This window comes from Neophocaena asiaeorientalis, unplaced genomic scaffold, assembly GCF_003031525.2.
Source record: "Neophocaena asiaeorientalis asiaeorientalis breed wild unplaced genomic scaffold, Neophocaena_asiaeorientalis_V1.1 scaffold137, whole genome shotgun sequence".
Classification (NCBI taxonomy): domain Eukaryota; kingdom Metazoa; phylum Chordata; class Mammalia; order Artiodactyla; family Phocoenidae; genus Neophocaena; species Neophocaena asiaeorientalis.
The window spans coordinates 132,465-151,451 of NW_020171804.1; the positions used below are offsets into that span (position 1 = coordinate 132,465).

At 53.3% G+C, this 18,987-nt stretch overlaps 1 protein-coding gene across 1 annotated transcript in view; it reads right to left on the reverse strand.

Annotated features, from left to right (window-relative positions):
* Positions 1-16,580, reverse strand: part of GCK (glucokinase) — a 47,298-nt gene extending 30,718 nt beyond the window's left edge. Inside the window, exon 1 of the mRNA XM_024747736.1 lies at positions 14,824-16,580. Coding sequence (XP_024603504.1) covers positions 14,824-14,868 — 45 coding nt within the window. The 5' untranslated portion in view covers positions 14,869-16,580. The remainder of the gene's footprint in view (positions 1-14,823) is intronic.
* Between the last annotated feature and the right edge of the window lie 2,407 nt (positions 16,581-18,987).

An 18,987-nucleotide genomic window follows, 5' to 3' on the forward strand; every position in this document is an offset into this window, starting at 1 on the left:
AAGTGATCAAAAGGATAAGAGAAATGGGTATAATAATGTTGATCTGCTCTGTAAGACTGGAAAACCCACAAGGTGGCCATACTCCTTGGAAAGGTAGAGGGATACTCTGTTTTCCAAGGCTGTAGGGGACATGCTGATGAGGGGACATCAACGGAAAGGCTCAGAGGGGGCTGTCCTCTGTAGACCAGAGCTGATGGGAGGAGACGTTGTTTCAGAACTACACTCCTTAGTAGCAGTGGGGATGCCAGATCCCTTAATGGCAGAGACCAGAAGCAAAGCAGGAATAATTACCATACTGAGCAGCAAGACTGGCAACCAGAGGGGGTGGGCCTACAGGGATCTAAGGAGAAAGCTGATAGAGTGTTGTATCCTTCAGGCCAAGAAAGGGTGAGCAGAAGGCTGAGGTCAGCCACCCCAGTGGAAAGTTAAGATGGAAAGGCATAGTTTCCAAACCCAAGCCTGAACCCAGGCTCAGGTCCAGAACCCACTGACTGAAAGAGGGACTGAGTCTCCATGAGGAAGGAAGGACCCTGAAACACCACGGCAAGTATATATAATAGGGATATGTGGCTATTTGCCTGAATACACATAATATTCAGATATTTCAATGGCTATTTCATGGCAATTGACATTGATATCTAGGGTCCCAATGTATTATCATGGCTCCCCTGTTAGCACAGGGGCATACTGGGGTGAGGGGATAAATAGGGTTCTCGCCCTGGTCTGCCTTATGTGGGATCTACTAGTTCCACGGATTCACTCAGTGGCCACTTCCCTGGATCCTGAACATATAATTGGAATGGATTTACTTAGCTATTGGAAGAGCCCTCACAGTGGTTCCTTGATCCATAGAACAAGAACATTTGTAATAGGAAAGGCCAAGTGCAAGCCCTTGAAATTGCCACACACACACACACACACACACACACACACACACGAGCCAAAAGAAAAGTGTCAAATCCTGGGGAAACGGCAGAAATGATTGCCATTCTTAATGACTCAAAGGGCGCAGGGTGTGGGTCACATCATATGATCATTAAATTCTCCAGTCTGATCCCTGAGAACTGAATGGATCAGAATGGATGGCAGTGGACTGACTACCACACATTCAGTTATACAGGTGCAGCTGAAGTGCTGGGTATAGTATCTCTTCTAAAACAGATTAACACAGCTTATAGTAGGTACATAGTAGGCAGCTATTAGTCTGGCAGATTTATTGTTATGGACTGAAAGTCCCCCCAAAGTTCATACGTTAAAGCCCTAACCCCCAGTGTGATGGTTTTTAGAGGTGGGGCCTTTGGGAGGTAATTAGGTTTAGATGAGGTCATGAGGGTGGGGCCACCATGATGATATTAGTGTCCTTACAAGAAGAGGCAGAGACGGCAGCTCGAGCTCTCTCCATCATGTGAGGACACAGTGAGAAGGTGGATATTTGCAAGCCAGGAAGAGGGCTCTCACCAGAACCCAACCCTGCTGGTACCCTAATCTCAGACTTCCAGCCTCCAGCACTGCGAGAAATCAATGTCTGCTATTGAAGCCGCCACCCATACTGAAGCTATGGTATTTTGTTACGGCAGCCCAAGCGAAGGCATTCATTGTTTTACAATTCCCTTCAGGAAGGAAGAGCAGAAGCAGTTTGCGCCCACATGAGATGGGTAACAGTATTCAGTCACAGTCTTGCTCCAAATGATGTGAATTCTCCTGCCCTCTGTCACAGTACAGTCCCAAGACACCTAAATCATCTGGTCTACACAGACCACAGAACGTTATATTGACTCACCATACTGATGACACCATGCTAGTTGGACCCACCGAGCAAAAGGGGCAAGTACCATGGATGTCCTGGCGAGGTACACCAGGAAAAGACTCAGGGGCCTGCCACATCAGTGAAATGTGAGGGGCCCAGTGGTCTGGACATGCCAAGGACAACTGCTTTCAAGTGAGTAACAAATGATTGTGCCTTTTTCTCTTATCGCTAAGAAAGGTGCATAGTGCCTGACTCTTCAGATTTTGGAAGCAGCATATTCTGCCCTCGGCAATACTGTTCCAACCTATTGACTGGATGAAACAGAAGGCCGATAGTTTAAGCGGAGACAGAGAAAGAAAGGGCTCTGCAGCTAGTTGGCCACAATCAGCCCTGACTCTGAGGCCATGTGACGCGGCAGCCGATACTTGAGGTGTTACACTGTGTGAAGTGTGATAAACCCCCAGAGGAGGGTCACAGACCAGAACCCGGGCTCTGGACCAAGGTCCTGCCAACTGCAGCAGAGAACCAAACACCACTTGAAAGGCAGCTCCTGGCCTGTCACCGGGCATAGGTAGAGACAGAGCATCTGACCATGGGACATCGAGTGACCACGTGGCCAGGACTGCCCGTCATGAGCCGAATGCTGTCAGAGCTGCTAAGTCATCAGATCGGGCAGGCCCCGCAGCCATCCACCATAAGATGGAAGTGGGGCATCTGCAACCAGGCTCAAGCAGGTCCAGCTGCAGGAACAGCTGGCCCAGACCCACCTGTCACCTGCCACTCCTGCACCGATGCCCCCGTGCCCCTCTCTCAGCTCACAGATGGCCTACCCTTTGCCTGGCTGAGGAGGAGGGCAAAAACCCACCCACGCTTGGTCCACAGACAGGTCAGCTTGGCCGGTTGGTACAAGCTGGGAGTGGACTTCTGCTGCACCACAGTCCCACTCAGGGGTGGCCCCAGAAGACAGCGGTGAGGAGAAATCCTCTCAAGAGGCAGAGTGTGGGGCAGGGCACCCTCACTTTGTGAGGAGAGAGAAGTGGCCCAAAGGTCAAGGTACGCAGAGACCATGGACAGGGGTGAATAGCTTAGCTGGAAGGAGAGAGATTAAGAGGACTGGGGACAGGAGAGGTGTGGGGAGGAGGCGTATAGATAAATCCAGGTGCATGGGAACAAGTTTGAGGAGTTACTGCCTGTGAGAAACCATTTGCTAGAGAAGAGGCACTAAATAAGCACGTGGAGGACTGACCAGCAGCTCCTTACGTCGGCACAGTGTTTACACGATGCCCTCACAAACCAATAACAGTGGTGGTGGAGGTGGACGCTGCGTCTACACCCGAAAGCATAGGCTCCCTTTTGCCAAGGCTGATCTAGCTTTTGCTGCTGTCAAATGTGTGACCTGCCAATATCAGAGACCGACCCTAAACCCCTGGTGTGACACTGTTCCTCCAGGAGACCAACCAGCCACGACTCGGTGACAGGTTGACTACCCTGGGCCCTTCCCTCTCTGGAAGGGACAACAGTTCATCTGATATTCCAGGCCCGCATCTGCCTTTCCTACATTCAGTGTTTCAGCCTGTTCCACCAACCGAGGAACCACAGAATGTCTGATCTACTGATATGAGATCCTCCACAACACGATCGCAGACGGAGGGCCCCTTCGTGGCAAAGGAGGCTTGGCAGATAGCACACGGTCCACGGGATCCACTAGTCCTCCCACCTAGAAGCTGCCCCCCTTATACAGTGGTCACACAGCCTCCTGAAGGTACAACTGAGCTGTCAGCTTGAAGATGCTCCCCTATAGAAGGGGCAGGTGACCTCCAGGGTGCAATGTCCTCTTTAATGGCCACTGGGTGATGCTGTGTCCCTAGAAGGTAAAATACATGGGTCTGGGAACCAAAGGCTCTTCATCACTCCCCCTGACCCATTTGGGGAACTTGTTCTTTCTGTACCCACCACCTTAGGTTTTGTGGGCCTAGAGGTCCTGGTTCTCAAAGGAGGGCTGCTTCTAGTAGAGGTACAAGAAGAGTCCCGCTAAATTTAAAGCTATAATTGCGACCTGCCCACCCATGCTCCTTGTGCCGGTAGCTAGGCAGGCAGAGAACAAGAGCCAGGGCCAAGGAGCTCGACTGGGTACAGTGAAGGGCACTGGGTCTGGGGTGGCTGGAGTGTGGCTGCAGATTTCAGGCCTTGAGGCTAAAATCTGGGCTGGCCCAATGAGGGTCTGGCTCTGTGCTGAGGCCACGGGAGGCTCTGTGCAGGGAAGGCACGCCTGGAATTGGGCTCAGGTGGCTCACTCTGGAAGCAGTGGGAAAAGTGGGCTTGCAAGGTGAGGGCCTGGAGTGGGACGGCCAGCGGAGCCAGGCGTGGGGGCGAGGATGGTAGGGCGGAAGGGCTGCTGGGGCCAGCTGGCCAAGGGGCACACGGCAAGGACGGGCTATGCAAGACAGAGCTGAGAGCAGCCCTGTGAGTGTCTTGGTGAGTGGAGCTGGGCTGCGCGGGGGCCACGCTGCTGTTAGATCAGGCATGGACGGGGGTCAGGCCGGGTGTGCCCAGAACAGGACCCTTGTCCTGTGTCCCTACACCAGCCCTCTGACTCCTGAAGGCGGCTGATTCTAGCGTCTCGGGCAGCTAGCGCCTCGGGCTGGGCCGGTCAGATTGCGCGCACCCTGTGGATCTCCAGTGGGCTCGTGGTCCCAACAGAGCCCCGAGGAGTCCTTCCTGGGAATCATGTCTAGTGGGAACTCACAGGGAAGAGCTCTCCTTTCCCTCTGGTTATAAGGCTGTAAGGCTGTGAGCCTGGAGCTCCATCGTCAGGTGGGGAGAGTGACGCCAGCCCCAGACAGAGGTGGACAGAGGGGCCCTGGCTGCCTTTGAGTCTCAGGTCCTGCTCCCCAGAGCTGTCCTACCCTCAGCACATGGAGCTCAGTCCCATCAGGCCAGTCCAGCCCCTCTTTGCTTCCTCTGGTTCCAATGAGCTTGTGTTGCTTATGGCCAGGGATTCCTGACGATTCCCTGGGTGACCACCTGTCAGAGTGGCTGTGACCTGTGCTATTGAGGGTGGTAGCCACTGGCTACATGTGGCTCTTGGGCACTTGAAACGTGGCAAGGCCACACTGGGAGATGCTGTACGTGGAAAATACACATGGCTTTGGAAAGCAATATGAACCATAGCGTGTGAAATATTTCATTAACAGTTTTTATGTAGATTACACATTTCAATGATAATATTGTTGTTTTTGTTTTTTTCTTGGCCGTGCTGCACAGCTTGCAGGATCTTAGTTCCCCAACCAGGGATGGAACCTGGGCCCTCAGCAGTGGAAGTACAGAGTCCTAACCACTGGACCGCCAGGGGAGTCCCAATAATATTCTGTTTATAGAGGGTTAAATAAAGCATTATGAAAATTAATCTCTCTACTTCTTTTTACTTTTGTAACGTGCCTACTAGAAAATGCTGCGTTTCCCCCGACAGTGATGTGCAGGGGTATGTGCCTGCATTGGAGGGAAGGCTGACTGAGGGTCACCCATCAGACACAAGCAGAGCACTTGGCCGTGGACAAGGGGAAAGGCGGGGGACTCCTGGCTCTTCCTGGCGGTGCTGTCCCTTCATCCTCACGGACCAGAAGCGTCAAGTCCTTGCCCCTCCCCTAGGAAAGTGGTTTTCTCCTGTGCTGCAGGGCCTCATGACCCAACGTGTCCCGTCCTGAGTGTTCTTCCTGCCTCGAAACCCTCATGGGCACATCCCATCTGGGCTGGCTTCCCCCACAGGCCCCTGTGCAGCATCCCTTCTCGCTGGCCTTCCTGGCCAACCCACCTGGAAAAGATTGAAAAGGAAGGGCGTGCCGTGCACCTCATCCCAAACTCCCTAAGATGTCCAGGAGCCACTTGCCCTGGTTCTCAGTCCCTTCCTTCTGCTGTTTATGGGCCCCCAGGCCCTCCCCTAGCCTGGCCTCTCCTGCCCTCCACTGGGCCACGCAGGAGACTGGTACCAATTCCTGAACGTAGGGAAAATGCAGGCTGTGACCTTGCATGGGTCTGGGCTTGGGCAGCCTCCTCTTTTGCCCTCCTCAGGGCTGCCCAGGAGGGGGAATAGCTCTGTGTGGTCTGTTTTATAAGATTTGGATTAAAAGTGTCAGCATTTTTTTTTTTTTTGGCTGCGCCCCACGGCATGCGGGATCTTAGTTCCCTGACCAGGGATCGAACCTGTGCCCCCTGCAGTGGAAGTGCGGAGTCTTAATCATTGGACCGCCAGGGGAGTCCTAAAAGTGTCAGAATTTGATTAAAAGCGTGTGTGCGGTCAGGGCGGGTGTCGGGGGTGGATAACTACAGCTGCAAAGAAAAAGTCCTCAAAGCCAGTGAGCCAAAGGGTGAGGCAGTCAGGCAGGGCTGTGCCCGTCACTGAGCTGGGGGTGGGAGCAGGGAGGCAAGGCCACCCCCCCAAGAATTCCTAGTCCCTGGAATCTGTGAAATGTGGCCTTACATGGCAAAAGGGACGTGGCAGCTGTTAAGAACCCTGAGATAGGGAGATGGTCCGGGGTTATCCCGTGGGCCCAATGACATCATAAGCATCCTTAGAAGAGGGAAGGGGGAGGCAGAAAGGTCAGAGAAGAAGATGTAATGACAATGACGGAAGCAGAGATCGGAGGGATGGAGGACGCAGGGTGAGGACTCTGTATCTTCTGGAAGGGGGTGCATCGCGTTCCTCCTTCCATCTGTCTACTTGTGGGACTTCTCTGCAGTTCTACTCACGGTGGAAGTGTTGTTCTGGAAAGGTCAGCGCTCGGTTACCTAGCATGAGGGCCCCAACCCTGCTCATGCCTGCGAGAGGCACACACTCAGGGGCTCACACCCATACAGCAGCCCAGGGGGGCACTGTACAGGAGGGGAAACTGAGGTCTGGAGGGATTTCAAAGTCGCCGAAGGCCACCCTGCTGGAAAGGGGAAGAGTGAGGTTGAGCCTGCAGCCCAGCCAGGCACAGGCTGGGAGCAGAGGGCAGTCCTTGGAGGTGGAGCTGGCCTCCTTCCCTTCTGGGTGCCCAGACCAGTTCTGCTCTCTGGGGAGTGCTAACGAGGGAAGGTCTTTATCTCCTCCCACCCCTCACCTCCCCTGGGAGCAAAGGATGGATCTGCTGGGTCCTTACAGGCCAGAAGCACTCCACCCAGGTCTGTTGCTGATGCCCTGTGAGGGACAAGATAGACAGGCTCCAGGCTAGGCATTTACAACTGGCCTCCTGTTTACATTGCCTGGGGTGAGAAAAAGATGGGCTTCAGGTCAGACATTTACAACCAGCCTCCTGTTTGCACTTCAAAATAGAAATAACAACAGAAACAAGGTAAACAGCCAGGCTTTGTCTCCTGAAGACACTCTAAGATAACAGTCCTGGAAGGAGCAGAGAGGGGCTAAACGCTGTTTGAGTGAAGGATCAAGAGGTCACATATTTCCCATCCTTGGGTCAAGGGAGACACTACACATGCGCAGAAAGGCTCCTTGGGGGTCAAAAAGGAGGGCGCGCTACCCCATAATATGTGATGCCAAGGCCCCCCATAGGCCTCTGGGCTGGAACCCATCATGAAAGAAAGTTGCGCACACACGTTGGGGAGGTCCTAGGGCAGGTCAGGTGTGGAAAAAGGAACCTGGTAATTGGCCAAAGGTAAACAAAGACCCGGAAGAACTGCCCTATATGAATGCTTTAACTGCTTCTTTATCGCTCTCCTCATTAGGGAGGACGCCCACACCCTTGCTCGCTGGGTGTGCATCTCTGCCTTACTTCTGTCTTAACTAAACAAATGGTTTCTCTGTGTGCTCTCCCACTTGTTGTACTGTGTCTCTAATAGTCAACTTGTACCCGTTTTTACAGTTTTTGCCTCCTTGAGAAATGCAGTTTTCACTGGGGGCAAGGGGCAGGGGAATTTTGTTTCTAGCCTCCCCTGGTGGTCTAGCAGCTAGGATGCCTGGTTTTGATCCAGGCTGCCCAGGTTCAATTCCTGGGCAGGGAACTAGATCTCACTTCAAGCCACCACTCACTGCCGTCTCTCCGAGATCAAACAGGTCTCCTGCCTGGGCAGGGTGGCCGGCACAGTGGGCCGAGGGATGGGCAAGCCCAGGGTGCCCAGCGTGGAGGACCACAGCCTGTGCCGAGCTGGCTCACCACTCAACACCCAGGGTCCTGCCCAGGGCTCAGGGGTCTGCTGAGTTGTGTGTGGCAGGGGTGTGTTGGCAGGTCAGCAGGCATCTACAGACATTCACGGAACATAAGGCCGTGGTCCTAAATGCGCTTCCGCAAGCACACTATGCTAGGACGCCTTGGAGGGGAAGGAGAAAAGGAGACAGTGTAGGCAGTATCAACCCCGGAGCAGTGAGCAGTGGTGGCCAGAGCCCTGGGGCCTCTCAGAAGCTCCTGGTCCCTGCGTCCCCATCTGATCGACCTCCAGCTACACCTCACAGAAGTCTCCACACCCAGCCTAGGTGGCACACGCTGCTATTGCCCCATTTTGCAGCAGGCAGGTGAGGCCCAGAGCCGTGCAGATCTCACCAGGCCTCGAGGGAGCTGGCTCCAGAGCCCATGCAGGCTCTGCCCTCTCCAGGGGCCACCTCTGGGCTCATGAAGTCACTGCCTAAGAACACATGCTCTCACTGAACCCAGGTCTCCATCACTCACCCTGTGTGACTTCAGCAACTCACGGGGCTTCTCTGCCTGCAAAGCCCTCCTCTGTGAAATTAGGGGCAGGGCAGCCTCCGAGAACCATCACCGAGAACAGCCAGTGGTTGAGCAGTGGGCAGACCTGGCCGACGGGGACTTGGGAGCAAGGGCCCATCGCTGGGGCTCTTCCCCTCGGTGAGACTCCTGCTTGGGTCCAGCACCAGCGGGGGAGACTTGGAAGACCTGCCCGCTGCCGCCAGCTGGGCAGGTGCAGCCTGGTGGGGCGCAGCCGAGGGGGGAAGAGCAGATATGGATTGAGCAAGACATGTGAAGAGCAAGTGCGAGGATGGGAAGGGGGCAGTGATCGAGAGCAGGGCAGCAGCGGGTCCTGAGGCATCGGGGCCCAGGGGCAGCCAGCCGCCCACCCGGAAGGGTGGGTTCTCTGGCATGGTCTGCCCACACACCTGACCCTTTGTCCCACTTACCCCGCAGGACCACTCGTGTTCTGGGTACACACTCTGGCCTTCATGGCCTCTGCAGCCCTGCTCCCCCCAGTGCCCCTCCCAATCACCTCCCTTCGGTCTAGAACATGGCTGGGCTGTCAGCACCAGGCAATTCCCGCTGGTTCCAGCAGCTGGTGGGACCCCTGGCACCCAGCTTGGCGTCCGGGAGCTGCCCTGCGGGGAGCCTGTGGGAGGCTCAGAGCCCAAGCACCCTGGCCCGCCCCAGCCCTCAGGACGGGACCTTCTGGCGTCAATGGCCGGAGGAGGATGAGCCAGACTGGCTTTCTCAGGGGCCAGGGAGAGGCCTGGGCCAGGAGCCCAAGTCTCGTGGAGAGGAGAGCCCAAGACCCAAAGAGAGAAAATATGAACACGTGTCCGAAAAGCAAAAAAGACAAAAAAAAGACCATCTGAATCGGGGGGAAGTGGTCCACATTCTGGGGTGGAAGGTTCATCTCTCCCCAAGTCAAAACCCCCATGGTGCTTTTTATGAAACTTGACAACTGGCTTTCAACTTCACTGAGAAAGGGGAGGCAGGAGCTGGCACCACAACTGTATCTGAAACGTGAGTGGCTTTAGTGAGGGATTCCTTGGAGCAGAAGTAAACAAACAGAAATGGACCCTCATCAGGCACATGTACTTGCTGGAACTCCGTCCCATAAAGCTGGCTTCTCTAAACAGCTCGATGGCCTGTACACAAACTAGTCACCAGGAAACGGCTGCTCTTTCAGAAATAAAGGAATAGAATACATGGCACAAGAGAGGAGATGGTGGTGGTCAGACGACCAGGGGCCTTGGTGGACACCAAGAAGCTTCCTGGGAGGCCCCTGGAGGCTGAGGAGGGAAGTAGCCTGGAAGAGGAGGACGTGGGCTCAGCAGGGAGCCCTGTGCTGAGCAGAGCAGGGGTGTAGAGGAGGGGCCCGAGGGGACTCCAGTCTGGGAGGAATCTGGGCAGGGGGCAGACCCAGTCCTGAGGGACTGATGTGGGAGGCAGCAGGCTTGGGGGGGATGAGGGGGGCCTCTTCTCAATGTGCACCCCGCCTGAGACAGAGAGAGGGACAGAGACACAGAGAAGCAGCGAGAGACACACAGAGAGAGACACAGTGACAGCGAGACACACACACAGAGATGAAGAGACAGAGAGACAGACCTAGAGAAACACAGAAAGAGAGGGAAAGAAAAAGAGGCAGAAATAGACAAAGAGAGAGAGAGAGGGAGATAGAGACACACACAGAGAGACGCAGAGACAGAGACAGAGAGATAGGAGAAGGAGAGAGACAGAGAAAGAGAGAGACAGAGGAAGAGCCGCATCCCCCTGAGGATCAGCGCCCACCCATGAGACGGGAAGTGAGATGAAGGTGGAGGGGCTGGGCCAGGCTAGGCCTGCCCCGCTGTTGCTGGGATGGGGGCACATGGGGAACACGCCTGGGCTGTCTCCAAGGGCTGCAGTGCAGCCCACAGGGGGGGCCCCAGAACCTTCTCTGGAGGGCCGCCCTTGAATGCAGCTCTCACGTCTCTTGCCTCAGGTGGCTTCAGGGCAGCTCTGCAGAAATGGGGGAGGCGGCCGAGAGTACTCTGCCTCTCCCCCACTCCCACCCTCCGGTCCTGCTGCTGCAGGAGCAGGCGTGGGCCTGGCTGGGTCTGCACTGCGTCTCCCTGCCGGGTCCCCTTGGCCTGCTCCTGACCCCTGACCCGAGAAGCCCCAGACGATGACGCCTCTCCAGAGTACAGTCATGCTGGGGATTTTAATGCTCTTCCAGAGGCGCCTGGACCCTGAGGCCTGGGACGCAGGCAGCTTGCTCAGCTCTCCTGGGGCAGTCTCTGCTCCACGGCCTCCCAGTCCAGCCCCGTCACGGGACCACAGGGACAATGTCTCACGCTGCTCAGAGCCAGAGGCTCCTGGCCGAGAGGGGCCCACGGCAGGCAGGCACAGCCCCAGCCCCTGCTGCTGAGTCCACACCAGCCACGGGGAGCCTGGTTCCCCCCACACTCAGGGTCTTATCACCGCTCTGCTCAGCAGAGCCATCTGCTCCTCCCTGCGTAGGCCCCTTTCCCAGAACACCTGCTTGGGGCCCACCTGGAGCTTCGCGTCCTCCTGAGCATCTGGCAGTAGCAAGGTCTCCAAGGGGCTTGGGGGGCGGGGCACTCTCCTGCTGGGGCCCCAGATCCGCTGGGACAAGTCCTGCCAGGGAACCTGGATGCGCATGCCTGCCAAGTGATGCATACTCACCCCATCTCTGAGCCTTCTCCTTCAGCAGCGAAGTGCCCAGGGCAGCTGAGGGGGGCTGAATGGAGGGAGGTCAGTGCCCCCTATGGCTCTCACCCCCACCCCTCATGCTATAGACTGAACTGTGTTCCCCCAAATTCATATGTCGAAGCCCTAACCCCCAGTGTATGGTGTCAGGAGGTGGGGCCTTTGGGAAGTGATTAGGGTTAGATGAGGGCATGAGGGTAGAGCCCCCACAAGAGGAAGAGATCAGAGTGCTCTCCTTCCCCCCCTGCAACTATGTGAAGACACAGCAGGAAGGCAGCCATCTGCAAGCCAGGAAGGGAGCCCTCCCCAGAATCTGACCATGATGTCACCCTGATCTCAGACTTCCAGTGTCCAGAACTGTGAGGAAGCAATGTCTGCTGGTTAAGTCACCCAGATGGCAGCTGGGCAGACTAAGACACCTGGAGTGTTACCTTCCCAGCTTTCCTCCTGAAAGGTGCTCCCTAAACCCACCACATAAGGCAAACTGTACAGGCTCTAGAGCCCCCATCGCTCCTGCCCACCAGCAGAAGGGCACAGATGAGGGAGGGGGAAGAATAGACCAGGAACTTCCAAGGTGGCTCCCAGGATCCAATTTCAGGTCTCCTAGAAGTTGTGGCCATCAAGAGATAGAACTCCATAGCAACCTAAATGTCCACTGACAGATGACCAGATAAAGAAGACATGGTACACATATACACTGGAATATTACTCAGCCACAAAAAAGAATGAAATAATGCCCTTTGCAGCAACATAGATGGACCTAGAGATTATCATACTAAGTGAAGTAAGTCAGACAGAGAAAGACAAATATCTTATGATATCACTTATATGTGGAATCCAAAAAAAATGGTACAAATGAACTTATTTATAAAACAGAAATAGACTCACAGGCATAAAAAACAAACTTATGGGGGCTTCCCTGGTGGCACAGTGGTTGAGAGTCAAAAAAAAAAAAAAAAAAAAAAAAAAAAAAAAATCATTTAAAAATCATTTAAAAAAACAAACTTATGGTTACCAAAGGGGAAAAGGGACGGAGGGATAAATTAGGAATTTGGGATTAACAGATACACACTGCTATATATAAAATAGATAAACAACAAGCACCTACTGTATAGCACAGGGAACTATATCTCATATGTTGTAATAACCAATAATGGAAAAGAATCTAAAAAAGGATATGTGTATCTGAATCACTTCGCTGTATACCTGAAACATTGAAAATTAACTATATTTCATTAAAAAAATTTTTTTAAGGAAAAAGATGATATTTTTAACCCATTTACAGATGATAAAACTATGGGGAAAAAAAGAGAGAGCTCCATGCCAAGGGAATGACTCTGTGGTGGGGTTCCACAGCCACAGGCTGGAGGGGAGGGGAAGCAGCATCAGTAGGAGCGGGCCTGCCCCCAAGGAGCTCTAGAAAAACCACATAAGAAGCTGCCATCCCCCCAGGGAAGCCACTGAAAACGGTACTGAGGGCACACACTCTTGCAGATTATAGGGGGATGACCACAGGTGATCCGACAGGTCACAGAGGCAAGATGAACCAGAGAAACAGAAACGGCAAAACCAGAACTTCCCTGGTGGCACAGTGGTTAAGCATCCGCCTGCCAATGCAGGGGACAGGGGTTCGAGCCCCGGTCCAGGAAGATCCCACATGCCACGGAGCAACTAAGCCCGTGTGCCACAACTACTGAGCCTATGCTCTAGAGCCTGCGAGCCACAACTACTGAAGCCCGTGTGCCTAGAGCCCGTGCTCTGCAACAAAGAGAAGCCACTGCAATGAGCGGCCTGCACACCGCATCGAAGAGTGGCCCCCAGCTCGCTGCAACTAGAGAAAGCCCGCGCGCAGCAGCAAAGACCCAACACAGTCAAAAATAAATAAATAAATACATAAACTAAAAAAGAAAAAAAGAACGAGCAAAACCAGCAGCACTTCAGTTCCCTCCAAAGCAACCTGAACGCTCTCCTCCTGGGAGCCTGCGGTGGATACAGCCCCAGCCGACCATTCCAGGCTACATGGTGGCTTGGGGTGGGTGTATCACTTCCCAGGGATGCAGGGCTGGACCTGGGTGGGCCTGGCAGCGAAACCTCAGATCCTTAGGACGGCCCTGAAACCAAGCTGAAGCACCCCCACCCCGCTCCCCCAGCCCCCAGACAAGAGGTGGGTCCTCTGGGCAGCTAGGACAGACGGGAGGGGTGTGGACGTCACAGCCCCACGCCTCCCTTGTTTGGCCCTGGCACCTTGCTAGCTGGCACTCTAAGGGCAGCCAGCACAGGCCTAAGACAAGCAAAAAAAATCAGTAATACTCAGGCCCTCTTTCTTTAGAAATTTGGCATTTTGCTCATCGTAATTTTTCGCATGGATTTTGATTCTTTAGAATTTGAAATAGAATATTATTTATCTTGATGACTGATGTTTTTGGTACCCCCTAAGGCATGTGCCAGAGGCGGTGCCTCCCTCTCCTCTCTGCCCTGACAAGGCTGTCAGTGAAACACCCGTTCGTCCCCCACCAGCGATCTGGAACCAGCCTGGCTCCTGAACTGGGGCCAGCACACCGCATGTGTGGAACAGAAATGGTTTACCGCATGGAGCATTGTGTCCCTGGGACAAATGAGAAGGGGGCGGAGGCCAGCCCCAGTCTGACGTGGTGGCCTCCCCACACCAGCTCCCCACGGCGAGCCACAGGCCCCACCTCTCACTGTCGCCACGCTAGCTCTCTGCTTGTGCCAAAGACCCCGCCTCCCTTCTCCCCAGCTGGCCTCCACGGCCCCTTTGCGCAGGATTTCTCATCCAAACTCCGGCCATCGGCCCAGGAACCAGCAGACGTGGGCTTCCTGCTGCCTGCAGCTGCGGGCACCCCGACCCAGGCTGGTTGTTTTTCTCCCAACATCATTAGCTCTGCCAGGAGCAGAACGAGCCCAGTGTTTATGCTGACCTTGTCATTTCACAGAAGAAGGAGAAGAAAAGACATGTGAGGAGGAAACCATGCCAAAGGGACTGGATATGGGCCCTCTCCTCCGTCTCCCCCGCCCCGCCTGGCTTGGGGGAGCAGGCAGGCTCTTCCTTCTGCCCTGTCACCAGCCCTGGCTCTGCTCGCGCACAGGGCTGGCTCAGAAGACGTCTGGATTTTTCTTTGCTTTGGAAAAAGTAATTGCTCTCCACTCCTCACCAGGAGCAACGGCCCTGAGGCTTCTTAGGAAAAGATTCCTGCAGGGAAGCGCAGGCATCTGAGACCTTTCGTGATGTCTGTTGAGTCTTGCCTCATGGCTGGGCAGTTGGTTCTGCCACCAAGATCCCAGGCCCCAAGCCCCCCAGCTGGGGCTCTAAACTCCCCGGACCCTCTACCCAACAGAGGTCACCTCCCGGGACTCCTGGCAGCCTGTGACTTCCAGGTCTCAGGGCCAGAGTCTGGAGCAGCAGGGAGAGGACCTGGTCTGCCCAATGAAGTCACTGTCTCAACTGGACAGCTACATGTAAAAGAATGAAATTAGAACACTCCCTAACACCATACACATTACCAAAGTCAATGCCTCATAATTCACTCCCAGCAGGTCGTCCCTAAAGCACCTGCACATACAGTCAGATACTGAGGCACAAACACTTGGTCAAGTTAAACAAACCACTGAATACAGGAACGTGAAAGAAGCACTTCTAGAAAACCGAATGCAGCGGAGAGCTACCTTTTCCTTCTTGGCGATCTCCATCCTGGCTCTGTCATCCAGCATTTGTACCGCAGCCCGCCTGGGGGAGCTGGAACCCCTCAGTGTTCCCCAACGGGCTTCCAAGGCAGAAATATCCCCAGGCTTCTCCCAACCAAGGGTCACGGCCGGCCCGAGTGTCTGGTAGAATATGGTCCACCTTCTGGCTGGCTTCTGGCTTGAGGTTCAATCACAGAGTTTCCTCCTTTTCATTTTTCTCCAGCAAGCCTGCCAGCCTTCTCTTCTGGGTCCTAGTCGGGACCCTTTCCCACTGAGGCCTTGTCAGGCCAGGTATCATCGGGGCAGGGCCATTGCCGGGCTCCAGAGCTGGTCGGCACTGGTCAGCTTTCTCTCCGGGCTGTGCTGAGCTGTGACGGCGTGGTGTTCTCTAGACAGACTCAGCAGAAAAGGTCTTCTTTCCTCCTGTGGCTGGGGGACAGCTTTTGAGTAATTAAGCTGTGGGCGACTGTTCTTTTCTCACACCCCAACCTGCTTCCCTGAGGCTCAGTCACGGCCCAACACTTCCTGCTCTGACCAGGTATGGAGTGGGGAATTCTCCTGCCAGGGCTTTCTGCGCTCCTGCGAGGGCCCACGCTGCCATGGCAACCAGGAACAGGCCTCCGCGCTCACACCCTCCAGCCTCTGCAGGGCTGACCATCCTGTCATTAGAGCTGCCATGCAGAAAACTGGGGCTGATGGCAAAAGGCCTCCATCCCCATCACCATAGCGACAGCCCAATCGCCTTATCACCGCAGACTTTGCCACCTGTCCAGTTCCCAGGGCAGGGTCACAGGGTCTTCCAAATTCATGTCCTAAGGAGGAGAGGCCCCCAGACTCAATCTGGGAACCAGAGGAGAGGGAGCAGGTGGCTTAGCCAGTGGCATTGCCACACGTGCCCAGGCCACCCTCAAGCTTTGGTCACTGCCTTCCCTGACTACCATCTGGAAACATGAGCTCTGCTGGGATCCAGCAGAGGGAGAGGGAAGGAGTGGCCGGTGAGACCTCTCCAAATGGATACGCTGAAATATTTTTAAACCAATTTCGTATTGATGGTCATCTGGGCAGTTTCCGTTTTCCCGTTATAAATCTTGGCCTTTTACCAGGGTCAACACGTGCATGTGTTTCTTCTGGATGCTTCCTAGAGGCTGAATTGCTAGGTCCAATGCTGGGCACATTTTATGACTGTGCAGACAGGACTACATTGGCCCCTTCAAATGGCTTCACCAATTAATCCTTCCAGCACCATTAGGAGTTTGACTCCACGCTGGCCAGTCCTTGAGATGATGAATCTTTATAACTTTTGCTTATCTGTCATCTCATTATCATTTGAATTGCAAAGTGCTGGACACCTTTTCATATGTTTATGGTATTTGTATTCCTTTTTCTAAGGATGATTTGTTTATATTACTTAACTGTTTTGTTATTGAATTGTCTACTTTTCAATTTGTATTAACTATTTTTATATTCCATCCATAATATCTATTAATCCTTTTCTTGTTGAATATGCTGTATTACCTATTGCTAAACATATGGCTTGATCAATGGTGTCTTTTAACACACAGAAGTATTTCTTTTTTATGAATTTGGCTTGCTTTCTTTTTTTGAAGCTCGTGTCTTGTTAAGAAAAGCATTTCCGGGGGCTTCCCTGGTGGCACAGTGGTTGGGAGTCTGCCTGCCAATGCAGGGGACACGGGTTCGAGCCCTAGTCCTGGAGGATCCCACAGGCTGCGGAGCAACTAAGCCCGTGCGCCACAACTACTGAGCCCGCACGCCACAACTACTGAAGGCCGCGTGCCTAGAGCCCGTACTCTGCAACAAGAGAAGTCACCGCGATGAGAAGCCCGCGTACTGCCAACGAAGAGTAGCCCCCGCTCACCGCAACTAGAGAAAGCCCATGCGCAGCAACTAAGACCCAACGCAGCCAAAAATAAATTTAAAAAAAATTTTTTTAAAAAAAGAAAAGCATTTCCCACCCAAAATTAGAAAAGTGTTCTCCCACATTTCCTTGTAATATTTTTCCAATATTTAAAAAATGTTCAGCACTCTGGCCCCTCTGGAATTTGCTTGTGTATAGTATGAGGTAGGAGTCTAACATTTGTTGGCTACCTTTTCCCCACTGATTTGTATTGATAGCTGCACCACAGTTTATGCTCCATTGTTGTATTTCTCTGTTGTGAGGGAACGGCTCTGCTCTGGTCACCTTGCAGGTGTCTTCAAAGGCCACCAGGCCAAGTCTGGGACCACAGCTAATCTGAGCCTGTCAGAACACTTTGTGAGGCTCCAGGAACTGAGGTTGGACTTGAGAGGAGCTGCTCTGAAGCCACCTCCCACTCTCTTCCACATCTGCCCAGGAGGCATCAGGAGGGTTTCCCCTCATCTCTCGTTCCGAGATGCGAGGTTTTCTGTCCCTGCCCCCAGGGTGTAGCTGCCATCTAGAATGGGCTCCCAGCCAGACGTGATGCCTTGGGGTGACTTGAGGCGCAGGCATCCAGCTCTCTTTGGTTGGGTGTCACCCTTTCTGGTGCGTGGGACAAAGATGGGAAGTGGCACATTTGGGTGCTTTTTTTCTTTCTTTCCTTCCTTCCTTCCTTTTCTCTTTCTTCTCTTCCCCTCTCTCTTTTCATTTTGCTGCCTGTGTCAGCAACAGACTGTCTAAATGTAAAAGTGGATCTTGGTACTCTGCCTGCCTTGGCCTCAGCTCTATGAGCTGGATGTCTCTCTGTCCGTTCCTGTAGATACCGCATTCTTTCAGTTGGCACTTTTCAGTTTTTGGATATCTGGTGGGAAGGGATCCCTTCCTTTTATTTTCCTACAAAATTTTCTTTCCCATAAGGCTTTTATCTTTCATATAAATCTTACAATCTACTCTTCCCATTTCAATAAAATAATGCTGCTGATAATTTCATTGGAAAGGCACTGAATTTGTGGATTTGGGGATCCATTTTAGAGAACAGACATCTTTATAATGCCAAGTCTTCTCGTTCAGAAATGTAGCCAGTTGCCCTGTTTGTTGAAGTCTTCCTTTATGCCCTTCAGGTGAGCTTCATTATTTTTCTCTTATAGATCATATATATTTCTTATTAGATTTATTCCTAAAGAAAGGAAATATATTTATATGGAGGAGATATTGTCATGATAATTATACTAATTAAACATTTATGATTCACAAAGCACTTTTGTATTCATTCTGTCATTTGATCAGACAGTCTTGGGGCAGTAGGCAGGGGTGGTATTATTTTTACCACTTTCAAATGGGTTCACTGAGACTGGGGATGTTGAAGGATTGGGCTGCAAAGGCTCACCATCCCCCAAGGACAGGGGCCAAGGCAGTCCTCATGCAGAAGTCCCAGGTCCTGCTGCATAGCCCTGTGGCCTCCCTGGCCACAGATGACTGGAATGTCACCTGATCCAAGGGCAGCCACACTGCACACAGGTCAGAGCCTTGGGAGTGACCTCACAGGAGACATTTACTCAACAGGGACTACTTGAAACAACAGGTGATCTTACGGGGGCCTCAAAGTGGCAGAATCTCTGAACATTCAAGTCTCCATAGGAAAGTCCTGCATCTTCCTCCCTAGGGTGAGGCAGAGGATGGTACATTCCTGGGGGAAGTATCTGTGGTGCAGGAGGGAGGAGCGTCTTCAGGGCTCCCCTTGCTTCCTCCCCGCCCCCCCCACCCGCCCCTGCAGCTCCGGGACCTTGTGCTTCAGCCCTCACTCTGCTAAGCCCCCATCACCCCGCCTCTCCCCAATTTAAACCTGCCTACCCTGGTTAGCCTCTCACTTTTTGCCATTCTCCTCCTGCCCTCTTTGTGTCATTCTAGTGAAGCTCATATAAACATATGTATTTCATCTTCTATGTTTAAGCAGAAGTTTGTACCAATACTGTTTGGGGTTCGCTGACCTTTTTAACCTGGGCAAATCCCATTGCTTCTCCCAAGTGTCAAACACGAAGTCCTGGGCTTTGCTCTAATTGGACGGCCTACCCTGCCGGTGGGGGGAGAAGGTCTGCATTGATTGGCTGAGATGTGGGTCAGGTGCCCATCTGTAGACCAATCTCTGAGGCAATAGGGATGGGATTGTGTTGATTGGCTCAGACCTCCTGGCACCCATGTGGAAACGGGGATTGTGGGGATGGAGGGGGGTG